This window comes from Eptesicus fuscus, chromosome 5 (genome assembly GCF_027574615.1).
Source record: "Eptesicus fuscus isolate TK198812 chromosome 5, DD_ASM_mEF_20220401, whole genome shotgun sequence".
NCBI classification, from domain to species: domain Eukaryota; kingdom Metazoa; phylum Chordata; class Mammalia; order Chiroptera; family Vespertilionidae; genus Eptesicus; species Eptesicus fuscus.
Genome location: NC_072477.1, coordinates 88,985,985 through 88,999,708, shown reverse-complemented (window position 1 = coordinate 88,999,708; position 13,724 = coordinate 88,985,985). Strand labels below are relative to the sequence as shown.

At 36.3% G+C, this 13,724-nt stretch overlaps 1 protein-coding gene across 2 annotated transcripts in view; it reads left to right on the top strand.

The window, feature by feature from the left end:
- RALGAPA1 (Ral GTPase activating protein catalytic subunit alpha 1) overlaps positions 1-13,724 on the top strand; it is a 273,811-nt gene that overhangs the window by 85,243 nt on the left and 174,844 nt on the right. For both annotated transcript variants that reach the window (XM_054716552.1, XM_054716551.1), the window contains exon 16: positions 1,113-1,274. In XM_054716552.1, the coding sequence (XP_054572527.1) occupies positions 1,113-1,274 (162 nt within the window). The remainder of the gene's footprint in view (positions 1-1,112; positions 1,275-13,724) is intronic.

Sequence of the window (13,724 nt, the reverse complement as noted above, 5' to 3'; positions counted from 1 at the left end):
ACTAGATAGTAAGTATGTGACCAAACTACTTTTTCCTGGACTATTTCCCAAGTAGCTATTATTGACAGGTAGAGATTTAGTAACTTCCACCTCAGGATGGTTTTTGGTTAGCTCATTTTCTATTCTTTTGGCTTGTCCAGATGTTTCATTTCTATTATGAGTCAGTTGGGTGGCAGAGAATTTATAATACTTATTGTCGATGGCATATTTTAAAAGCTCTGCATCTGTTTTAGAATATGATTTCTACATAAAATGAAGTTCAATAAAGCCTTACAGTACACAAGCATTTTATCTTGTTACTTTATAATACACTAGAGGTCCAGTGCACAAAATTTGTGCACTCAGGAGAGGGGTCCCTCAGCCTGGCCTGTGCCCTCTTGCAGTCCAGGAGCCCTCGGGGGATGTCTGACTGATGGCTTAGGCCTGCTCACCCCGGGGAATGGGCCTAAGCCAGCCGTCGGACATCCTTAGCACTGTCATGGAGGCGGGAGAGACTCCCACCACAGCTACTGCACTCGCCAGCCATGAGCCCGGCTTCTGGCTGAGTGGCGCTCTCCCTGTGGTAGCACACTGATCACCAGGAGGCAGCTCCTGCGTTGAGTTTCTGTCCCCTGGTGGTCAGTGCATGTCATAGCGACTGATCATTCTGCAGTTTGGTCGATTTACATATTAGCCTTTTATTATATAGAACTAGAGGCCCAGTACACGGATTCTTGCACCTGTGAGGTCCATCGGCCTGGCCTGCAGGGATCAGGCCAAAACTTGCTCTCCAACATCCCCCGAGGGGTCCCGGATTGCGAGAGGGCACAGGCCAGGCCAAGGGACCCCACCGGTGCACAATCAGGCCAGGGAGGGACCGCGGGAGGGCTCCAAGGCGTGTCCGGCCCGTCTCACCCAGTCCCAATTGACCAGACCCCAGCAGCAAGCTTACCTATTGGTCGGAGCATCTTCCCCCTGGTGGTCAGTGTGCATCATAGCCACCAGTCAAACGGTCGCATAGGCTTTTATATATATAGATTATGAATAAGTCTAAGAATCTGAGGTTAGGTAGTACACATAATCTGAAAAGATTATTGATCAGATATACTAAGATTGCAAATCTACATTTCTAGGAGTTGGACATGAATTTCAGAAAGTTTCAGTTGACAAGTCATTTTCTAGAGGATGGAGTCGTGATCAGCCTGGCCAAGCCCCAATGAGACAGAGAAGTGCAACAACCACTGGTTCCCCAGGAACTGAAAAGGCGAGGAGTATAGTACGGCAAAAAACTGTTGGTATGTACTCTTTACGATCATGAGAATTGTACAGGGGAATCCATTTATAGTCCTTAGTAACAATGTATCTAAATGCAGTTTTCTTATCAGTTGATTTTTATTGTTAAATGAAATACTTCTATAGCAAAACCTTTTTTTTCTTTCAGTAGTACTCAAGAGTCCAATGACATGCTGTGTTGTTCCTTTATGGTATTAAGATTTATCGTACATTATTTTTATGTAGTTTATTTTACTGTAATGTCAATAATTCTAAACTGTTATTTTACAGAGTTGAAGTAGAACTGATTCACTTTCCAGAACTCATGCATTAACTGGTATAGTTTCTACTAAGTGAATATACTCACAAACATGGAAAACTTTCAGTACTACAGTTACATATTTAGATTGGCTTCAGACTTTCAGCAAGGAATACATGCTCTCTATTTGCAGACAGCTGAGGCCAAGGTGGAGTCTATTGCTAGGTTCCTTGCTGTTTTTAACAAGGATCACTCAGGATACTATAGATTTAGCTACCATTTTATTCCTTTTCCCCCTCAGAGATTTTTAACTTGGTTTGAATTGTAGTAGATTGAGTGCTATAAGGAAAAGCAAAAGGGCTGTGTCCTAGTCTCTTTTTTCACTCTTCTTTCATTACTAGATAGCTAGATAACCTTAGAAAATTTACTGAACTTTCTAGACTTTACTTACTTCATCTGTGTAGTGCCTGAAACAAAATTGCTTGTAGTTACTTCAGGCTTTACAATCTACAATTCTATGGAAGGAGAATTTTCTGGAGGAATGTATCTATTATTTAATGGTAATCATTGGCAAACACTGTTAATTTAAAAGAAATTTAAAACCATTGTTGTAAGGATATGTCATCTATAAAATGATGGGTTCTAAAGTGTTAAGAATTATATTCTAAACAGAGAAACAAAACTAGAAAGAGAATATAGAAATTAAAGATTTAAAAGACTTAAAAATCATGGTCTTTTTTAAATTTTATTTTTAATTTCAGGGAGAGGGTGAGAGAGATAGAAACATCAATGTGAGAGATAATCACTTCCTGTACACCCCCTACTGGGATGGAGCCCGCCACCTGGGCATGTGCCCTGACCTGAATCAAACTGTGACCTCCTTGTTCATGGGTTGACACTCAGTCACTGAGCCACACTGGCCCTGCAAAATCATGGTCTTTTAAATCTTACTTGAATATCTTTAAAATTCTTCCTGAATTTTTTTATAGAAGTAGTTTACGCTTAGTGTGGGGAGTAAAGGTTTAAATGTAAAGACTTTTTAGCTGTCTAATTCAAAGTAATCATTGTTAACATGTTGGTATATCTCTAATTTTTAAAAGGCATATTATATATGTGAGTAATATTCATCTTTAAATCATACCTGTTCATTGAAGAAACCTATGAAGTAAAAAGTTAAAGCATTAACAATTTTGGTAATAAAGGTACCTGCTAAAGGTAGAAAATATTAAAAGAAGCAGCAAATTAAATTAGGATATTCTTTGGACATACATTTTCTTTAGTTTTTAAAATTAATATTTTGTGTTCTTAATGAACTTAGTTAAAAATTCAAACTATGAAAGTATATACATTCTGGTCTTTCCCTCATCACTACTCCTCACCTTCCCCCTTCATTTCCTTAGAGAAAACCACTATTCTCAGTTTCTTGAGCATGCTGCTAAAGATATTTTATACATTTAGCCTGTGTACATAGTATAATACACACACTGTTATGAATCATGACTTTTTAGACATTCAAACGAAAAAAGTTTTTTTAAGTACTCATTATGTAAGCACTGTCTAAGCATTCAGGCTTTTGGAAGGAACAAAGCTAATAAATTCCACTGAAGCTGACAGTTGTAGTGTTGGGGAGACATATAAAAAATAGATAAAACAGTAACCATTTCAGGAAGTAGTGTTGTGAAGTAAGTAGAATAAAGGACAAGAGAGTATAGGATGTTGAAATGGGACTGTTTTAGATAGGGAAGTCAGTGAAGGCCTATCTAATCATGATTTAAGACCAGAGACAACAATAAAGTGAGAGCAGATATCTAGAGGAAAGAGTGTTCTAAGCAGAAGAAAAAAACATAAAAGCCTGGAGCAGGAGTGTGCTTAGAAAGAAAGAATAAGGGGGTCATAGTGGCTGGAGTGTGGGGTAAGAAAGGGAGAGGTGCTAGGAAGTGAAGTCAAGCTATAATGATACATTTTAAAGATTATTGTATATCAGAAATTGTTGAATTTCTTACATCAGATTTCATTACATGGAAGTACCATAATGTAACCCATATCCTGAAGATGAACATTTAGTTAATTTCCAATTTTGTGCTATTAAAATGGTACAGAATACAGTTATGTATACTTACATACTTTATACATATATGCAGATATATCTATAGGTTTAATCTGTAGGATTTAAAAATAAATTGTCCTTAAAACAATGAAATACCACCACATACCTATTAGAATGGCTAAAATCCAGAATACTGACAACAGCAAGTGCTGATAAGGTGGTGGAGCAACAGTAACTATCAGTGTTGGTGGGAATGCAAAATGGTACAGTCACTTTGGAAGACAGTTTGGTAGTTTTTTAAAAAAATAAACATATTCTTACCATCCTTGATAATTATTCAGGTAACATGAAGGCATGACATCCATACAATCCCCTGCACACAAGTATTTGTAGCAACTTTATTCATAACTAGAGGCCCAGTGCACAAATTCGTGCACGACTGGGGTCTGGCCGGCTGGGCCGACCAGGGGGAGGGGATGCGGGAGGTTGGCCAGCTGACCCCGCCCCTAATTGGGGGGGGCAATCGGTGGGGCCGGCTGGGGGCAGGGCTGTGAGCGGTTGGTGGGCTGGCCCTACCCCCAATCGGGATGAGGGGGCCGATCTGGGGCAGGGCCGGCTAGGGGGAGGGGCCACAGGCAATTGGCTGCCTGGCCTTGCCCCCTGGTCGAACTCTCATTCAAACTCCTGGTCAAGGGGATAATTTGCATATTAGCCTTTTATTATATAGGATTGTCCAAACTTGGAAGCACCAAGATGTTCTTTAGTGGGTGAATATATTAACAACTAGTACATACACACACAGAATATTATTTAGAGACTAGAGGCTCAGTACATGAAATTCGTGCACATCAGGGGAGGGGGTGTCCCTCACCCCGGCCTGCGCCCTCTCACAATCTGGGAGCCCTCAGTGCACACCCACAGGGGTAGCACTTGCCAGCCATGAGCCTGGCTGCTGGCTGAGCAGCACTCCCCCTAGGGGTGTGCACTGACCACCAGGGGGCAGCTCCTGCGTTCAGTGGGATTGGGCCGAAACCGGCTCTTCGACATCCCCCGAGGGGTCCCAGATTGCGAGAGGGCACAGGCCAGGCCGAGGGACCTCACCAGTACATGATCAGGGCTGGCGAGGAACTTGGGAGATTGGCCAGCCGGGGAGGGACTGCGGGAAGGCTCCAGCGCGTGTCCGGCCCGTCTCGCTCAGTCCCAATCGGCCAGACCCCAACAGTAAGCTAACTTACCAGTCGGAGCGTCTGCCCTCTGATGGTCAGTGCACATCACAGCAACTGGTCAACTGTTTGGCCCCTGGTGGTCAGTGCACATCATAGCGAGCAGTTGAGCGGCCTTAGCATATCATTAGCATATTACACTTTGATTGGTTGAATGGACCACTGGATGACTGGACACTTAGCATATTAGGCTTTTGTTATATAGGATATGAAGAAATTAGCTATTAGACAATGAAATATATGGAGGAGCCCCAAATGCTAAGTGAAAGAAGCCAATCTGAAATGGCTATATATGATTTCAACTATATGGCATTCTGAAAGACGGGAAACTAAGGAGACTGTAAAATGGTCACTGGTTATGGGGTGAGGCAGTATTGCAGGGCAAGGAGGAGGGATGAATAGGTGGGGAGCATAGAGGGTCTTTAGAACAGTGAAATTATTCTGTATGATACTATAATGGTGTATATGTGTCATTATAAATTTGTCCAAAACCCATAGAATGCACAACACAAAGAGTGATCCCTGGTATAAGCTATCAGTATTGGCTCATCAGTTGTAGCAAATATTCCTTGCTGACTAATGCAAGATGTTAATATTTGGGGAACCTGGTGCTGGTGAGAAGAGGATATATTAGAACTCTTTGTACTTGCCACTCAGTTTTTCTGTAAACCCCAGTAAATTTAAAAAATATTTGATGCCCTAACCAGTTTGGCTCAGTGGATAGAGCATCGGCCTGCGGACTGAAGTGTCCCGGGTTCGATTCTGGTCAAGGGCACATACCTTGGTTGCAGGCACATCCCCAGTGCGGGGTGTGCAGGAGGCAGCTGATCGATGTTTCCCTCTCATCGATGTTTCTAACTCTATCCCTCTCTCTTCCTCTCTGTATAAAATCAATAAAATATATTTTAAAATATTTGATATTCATTAAGAACAGAAAGCGAATTAGACATTTGAAATAATCACAGATTTGCCTTTGAAAATTTTATTTTTTAAAAGTCTGTCATTCTCTATTTCTTAATTGTATGACTTGAATTGGGAGAAATAAATCACATTGAGAATATACTTTACATTTCTCTTTTATGCAGTAGTCCTTTAAATAACAAACCTAAGTTCCTCTTGTTAAAGGTATTATATTTTGCCTTGCCCAATGTAGCTCAGTTGAGTGTTGTCCTGTGCACCTAAAGGTTGCCTGTTCAATTCCCAGTGAGGGCACAACATTTCCCGGGTGTGGGCTGCATTCCCTATATGGGGCGTGTAGGAGGCAGTGGATAAACATTTCTCTCTCTTTCCTTCTCTCTTCCACTCTCTCTGAAACTCAATAAAACATATATATATATATATTTTAAAGTATTGTGTTTTTTCTCACAACTGACTTACCTGATAGAGTGATAACATATATAACTTCTAAAGACTTATTTAACTTTAAGCAGCTTTGTTTATACTTGTAGTCTAAACTAATCTCTGCATTTGATGTCCTTATATTTCATGAGGGCACTAGTGTAGTCTCTGGTGAAATTTATAAAAAAGTAATTTTATTATATCCAAACATGTATTTTATTGGTTGCTTTCTAGAGTTTTCAGATTGGAATTCTGCTAAGAGGATTTGTTTTTTCACTTAAAGGCAACTTGTCTTCATTTAAAAAAATATTAAATATTCCATAATCCTCTAGTCAGATTTCTCAGGATGGCCTTAATAAGAATTTTTCTGTTATTCATATTGAGTTTAAAATGTAATTAAAATTTTTAAGGTTTTGCTATGCCAGCAAATATTAAAGGAGGTACAGTGAATTTAGGACTTAATATAGGATATATCCATGAGAAGCAATGTTAAATGTTTGCAATTATGACTTAAAACCTGGTATTCAACATTTGGAATAAATATATCACTGCTCTGATTCCAGATTTTCCTCTTAGTTTATTATAGACTTGGGCCTAAATTTGAGAACTTACAGGTATATTTCTTCCAGTGAACACACATGTATACATATTGTGAACTTAATTTAAAATTAGTGAGAAATATGTGTTACATTTTGGAAGTGAGAAAAGGCCAGAGTTGTCTTCCTCCTGTTTATTTTATATGTTTGTATGCTTTCAGTGATCCATCACATTTGCTGTCTGTGTTCTTATGCTGCATGGGAACTCTGAAGTGAAGGTTACAGTTTTTGATAGTGTGGTCCAAAATGAATTTATTAGAGTGGATTTATTTATTTTTTTATTTTTAGTGGGGTGAAGTGAAGATAAGAATCCTTTAAAAATTGGCATGCTTGTAGTTTTGAAAATGTGTTTTTTCTTTAAAAAAAAATACAGTTTTATTGATTTCAGAGAGGAAGGGAGAGGGAGAGAGAGAAACATCAAGGATGGGAGAGAATCATTGATCACTGCCTCTTGCATGCCCCCTACTGGGGATTGAGCACACAACACTGCATGGGCCTGATGTAATTGAACCCTGATCTCCTGGTTCATAGGTTGACGCTGAACCACTGAGCCACATCAGCCATGCTGATTTTACTTTTTGATGTTATATTTTTGATACTGCCCTTTTATCTATGTATAAAAGGATACTACAGATGTAAGAAGATCACTGATGAATGTGGTTTTGGCATGTATGCAGCAATAGAAATGTTAGTGGCTTAACAGAGATTTTCTGACATAAGCTTTAGGTTACTACATCTCAAAAATTCCAGTACTTAATTTATTCTAATTTTTTATAGTGGGAGTTGCATGGTTGTGAGGCACTTGCCAGATTTCCAGGTATGCATAAAGACCTGTAGTATAGTAACAAACATAGTGGTCGGTGTTGGAAGAATTCATTTCAGATCATAACACTGACATACCACTGCAATTATGGAAGAAATTCCAAGGGAAATGCCCTATCTCTTCAAGTTGGTGGTGGAAAAGAGAAACAGAAGGAATTATCTAACCCAAGGGAAAAAATAGAAGAAAGCATATTATAATTTGTGTAATCAAAAATTTGATTCAGTTTAGTTTTAAAAGAATTATCTCTGCAAATCACATCTGATTATAACTGTAGGTGGTATGTGTTAACAAGCAGCACTTCAAGTTTTGCCTTGTGTGTGTCTTTGCTGTAACAACTTTTACTGAGTGATTATCTTGAAATCAACAGAACAGTTATTTCAGATTGGATTATAAAATTATTGGTCATTTTCACAAAAACAAGAAACTAGCAGGAAAATATGAGTAGAGCCAGATTCTAACATTTTGTGTATGTGTTCCATTTTAAAATACACTTATTTTTAATACAAGCCATACACTGAAGAAAAATTGTTGCCATTGTCTTAATATACTCCTACCTTCCATGTTTTGCTGCACATAAATTTATCTAAAAACTGCTCTTAAGGAATTACTTATTTTGCCAACATAAATAACAATTTCTGAAAAATCTATCATTCTTTTCCAGTTATCAACTCTGGCATACCTTTAGTTTTTGGTTAATAATTCTTCTGGTTTTCTCCTCTATATATTCTCAACTGAAACTTTGGTTTTTTAAATGATTTTGTTGGGCTTCTCAAATACAGATATCCACTCAGTAAAGGTTTATTAAGTTCATATGAGCCTCACTGTAGGATATAAAGATAAGAGGATATGTTTTTTACATTTGAAAAGTTGGGAGGCTGACACTGGAAACATACAATCCACTAAAAATAGATTGTAAGCTTTGTAAAAGCAGGAATTCTTGTTTGTTTTGTTCATTGCTTTATTGCTAATAAGTTAATTATGTGGGAGAGATTCACAGATGAGATGCCATTTTGAGTATGAAGGGTTGTCTCAGGAAGAAAAGAAGACCAAGTATATAATGAACTCACAAAGCCATGCTGTTGTGAAAGCATGAAATTTTCTGGGAACAGTGTAAAATTCTGTATGACAGCAGGATGAGAGAAGGGTTGGAGATGAAGTTTCAGTGTTTATTGCAGCTAGTTGCAAAGGCCTGTGTGACAGGCTAAGTAATTTAGGTATCAGGGAAACAAATCTTTTTACCAATGACACTATTTCACTGTTATGCAATATTATGCAGTATTGTTTTTTAAAAGTCCTCTATACACAACAATACACATAACTACTTATTCAAAAATTCCTAAACTAATAGTTAAGTTAAAAAATGTTTGGGAAGTATAAACTTAATTATTAATAGCTATTCTTTTTTAATATATCTTTATTGATTTCAGAGAGGAAGGGAGAGGGTAAGACAGAAACATCAATGATGAGAGAAAATCATCGATTAGCTGCCTCCTTCACGTCCCACACTGGGGATTGAACCCACAACCTGGGCATGTGTCCTGTCCAGGAATCTTACCATGACTTCCTGGTTCATAGGTTGATGCTTAACCACTAAGCCATACCAGCTGAGCTAAACTTAATTATTACTTTAGTTTTAAATATAATAAAATTTGCCTTTAGTCTTGTGAACTTGTGACTCTCCTTTAAAGACATACAGCTACAAATGCAATTTTTAAAAAGTAATACACTTTTTAAGTTTTTTTATTTTATTTGTTTTTATTGATTTTTAGAGCAAGAGAAAGGGAGAGGGATAGATAGAAACAACAATGAGAGAGAAATATAGATTAGTTGCCTCCTGTGCATGCCCTACTGGGGACGAGCCCGAAACCCAAGTGTGTGCACTGACCGGGAATTGAACTGGTGACCTCCTGATTCATGCATGGGTGGACGCTCAACCACTGAAGCACACCAGCTAAAGCACATCAGCTGGGCAGTGCTAAGTTTTTATATACTATGCTTAAGATTTTGAGTAAGCACAAACTTGTTTACTTTTTTAGTAAATTGATTCTTCATGCTGATTACAAATTTTATTTTCTGTAAATGTTTCTATTTAAACTTTTTAAATTGTGGGGGTGGGGCGGGGTCTGGGGAGAGCTAGAAGAGGTCAATGGGGAAAAAGGGGGCACATATAATACTTTCAACAGTAAAGATTTAAAAAATAAATAAAGTTGTACTAACTTTCATGTAAATAAGAGATACTGATTTGATTAAGTATTCTCCTACCAGAAACAAATACCATAAGATTCAATTCTTTAGATTATGAATTACATACAATTTTCTAAAAAAGATCTTGAATGTCCTTGACAATTTATTAGGGAAGTGTATGAAAGTAGGAATTATTTTTCTAGGAATTCAGCTTTATTAAGAAGAATGGTTCAGAATTGTCTCAGATGGCTCAAAGAAAGGCCCAAATATGGTACCAAAAATTTATTTGAACTAATAATACTGAGTTCTTTTTTATGTTTCCATTCAATGAACTTATCAACCCTTGGTTTTGAGAACATAGGGCTTATTAAAGTGTCTGCTGTTTTGTAATGCTCTACCATTGTAACTGCTAATAATAAAAAGCATTTTCCTGCTTTACATCAAAATATTTACATTTGAAAGGTCATATATGTTCTCTGATTTCTTTTCTTACAGCTTGCCAATATTTGCCGTGCTGAAATGTTTTAATTTAAAATTTCCTTCCTTTGTATCTTTTAGTTTTCTCTGTTGCTGCTTTTTCTGTGACACAAGCCTTTCATTATAGTCACTCTTCTTTTTTCCTTTCCCACTTCTTTCTTTTCCTTTTTTTAAAGCCATGAGAAGCCGATCCATTGGTGAATGTGCTCTGCCATCGGCCTATATACGCAGTGCTAAAAGTGCTCCTGTTCTGATCCATACTTCCAAACCCTTCTTGCCTGATATTGTTCTCACTCCCCTTTCTGATGAGCTTTCAGGTAGTGCCACCTCTGCTAATTTCTGCACCACCTTTTGCACTTTTTAATCCTTCTGCTTTCAAATTTTGCTTAATCAAATAAACTCTTCAAAGTTAATTTCTTTGGGGGAGGTGTGGGAAATTGGGAAAGTGGTTGAGAAATCAACATTTTGAGTTATTTGAACTCTAATCCTATCCTTGCAGTTCATTCTGGAAGTGCTAAGTTTAGTGCTGTGCCAATGTCTAGTATTTTGGGTTGTAAATGGCCAATTTTTTTTCTGTTTATGTTTCGATTTTTTTCTTTTTAGATGGTTAAAAGATGTAATAGTATATATTTATGTCATTATAATGTTTCGCAAAAGATGACTTGGAAGATAACAGTCAGAGCCTTGACTTTCAATCTTCCATTGTTTTTACTACACTATGGTATATCTTGAATAATGCAGTCTCTGTCATGTATAGTAATGGAAGTAAGCAAGGGGAGTTAATATCAAGAAAAGTACATAATCTGAAAGTTATTTTATAATAAATCTTTGTATTTATATTAGCTTATAATAATATATAGAATCCTAAGAACTCACTCATTTTAAAACCAAACAAAGAAGCCATTCTGTGAAGCTTCAGTTTCTAAGGAGCCTTAAAACCTGCTCAACTTTTTAATTGTACTAATGTTCTTAATCCCCAGTTACTGGTATGGTCTCTTTAATAAGGTTTAATTAATATATAATAAAATGTATAGATCCTGGGTTCAGTTTAATGAGTTTTGAGAATTGTACACACCGCTGTTAACCATTACCAGAAACAAAATATTGAAAGTTTTCATTCCCCCTAAAATTTTCTAGAAACACTAAGTCAGTACCCTTCTGATGCACTTGCACATGCACATGCACACCTACACCCCCCCACCCACACAACCACTTTAATTTTCATCACCATAGATAAGTTTTTTCTTTTTTAAAAAAGTTTTCAATGAATAAAATCATATCATGTCTTGTCTTTTAGAAAGAAGCAAGCCTGTGTTGAATGTAGTTACTATGCAAAATGTGCTAGCTCAAAGAAAGTTAGTTACCTATACATTCTTGGGTACTTTCCTATCTCTCTTCTTAGGAGTACATTGCCACTTATGGTGAGGTGGCCGGTTTTGTTTCGGTTTGTTTTTCTAAAACAACCTATCTGCCTTTCAGTTCCTAATGGACTGTAGGCTTATGTGAAGGAAGGTGCATCAGGTGAAGTCCCTTCCACCATCCCTAAACCATTAAGATCAGAGATTTCCAAAACCAAGAGTTAGATAACATGTAGATAACACAGACATTCTTGTGTTTGGTATTCTTTGGAAATACTGTCAATGAAAAAACTTAGTATTCACTTAAAAAATTTTTTTGTATTGGCTTTTTCTAAAATGAGAAAATGAAATATTCAATTATCAGATGTGATATATTTGTGTTTTCTATTTCAGGATATCTTGATTGGGAAGGTTACTTTAATATATTCTTTATGATATTTTTGAGAGGTGTTCAGTATTATTTTTGAATCCAAAATATAATTAATTAGAAATAATGAATTACTAATGAATTTTATGATACAATTGTGCAGTTTTATTGATGACAATAATAAAATAGAAAATTTGACCTTAGATCTAAATCTGGATGCTCAATAAGTATTTGATGACAAATGAATGTATTTTATACCAATAAAATTAGGCTACCTGAATTAATTAAGCTACTAGTACAACAAGTAGTAAGATTTGAAATAAATAAATGGAATACTATGAATTTTAACATATTTTTGTTACATTTGATACTTACCTCCAAATAAAGAATTAGGTTATTTTGTCTCTTCAATGCTCCATGGAAGCACTATACCTTCCTATATAAGTAGCCCTGGTTTTGGTTGCTTATATCAGATTATAATATACTTATCTAAATGGCAAATAAAACAATGTTTCTGTTCTTATAACTAAATTCGATACAAATAAAAGATACTCCCAATTTGTTATAAATTTCTCTTAGATATATTTTTTGCTTCAAGCTTTGTTTAAATACAGTTAAAGCATTTAATGTAAACCACTTTTGATGTGTTTAGAAAAATAAAATGAGGTTTTACCATTAATTCTTAAATGTTTGCTAGGATTAAATATTCTACTGCCATCTTAAAACTGTCAGGAAGATTTCTTTTTTTCAGAGTCTTAAGGGCTTTACAAAATTGATTGTCTGCAACTTAAGTAATATTTTGGAAAATATGCATGTTAAATGCTAAAATATTATTAAAACGCTCAAATAAAGATGAGGTTGTTCCCTTTAAAATGTTCTAAAGTTGTTTCTTCACCAGGATAAATTCCTGTCTCAGAATTCTTGCTTTGCTGTCAATACATAATTCAGAAAGATTACCTTTTAATAATTTGATGGGGGAGGTGTTTTTATGTAGAAATGCTTGAAAGAAATTTTCTAAGTGGCTGCTTTATTTATTGTTGTTTTCATTTCCCCCATTTGGGATAAAATTCCTTCTATGAGAGTTTTAAAGATTTAGATAATAGTGAGACACCAGTTACTAAATAAAAACAAATTTTATATCTGATTATTAAAATAATGTTAATTTTAGGAAATATGGATTATATGGGAGAGTATAGGGAATAATATACATAATCCTCCAAACCAGTGTTTTTTTATTGATAACTTGAAAAACAATTTCCTCCAGTGTTTCTTGTGTGTGTGTGTGTGTGTGTGTGTGTGTGTGTGTGTGTGTTATGTATAAAAGCATAACTAGACTTTGAGTAAAAATCATTTTTCTCTTAGGACTTAAAAGAAGCAAGGAACAAAAACTCTCCTGAGAACTGACTTGTGAATGAATCCAGCATTTTAGAAACGGATGTGTAATTGAAAACCTTTCCTAGGAGATGTTAATAGGCGTAAAAAGGGTTAAAGATTTATAGTGTACCTCAACACATTAAAGGCCCCCAGAAGTCCTGTTAAAAAAATTGTTTAACTCAATATTTCTCAAACTTACTTAATCATGGAAAACTTACCCAGGTACACATATTTTCGTACTATAACACTAAGGTTTCAGAGGGAACAAATTTGGAAGACATCGAACCAATGTCATAATTTTAAATACTAGCTTTATGAAAATTGGACAGGATTATTCTAACATAAGCTTACACAGTAGAAATCAGAATAACTGGATTTTTTTTATTGCCCCTGTGGTTCTTGGAGGCAAATTGAAGCTTAGAGTTTG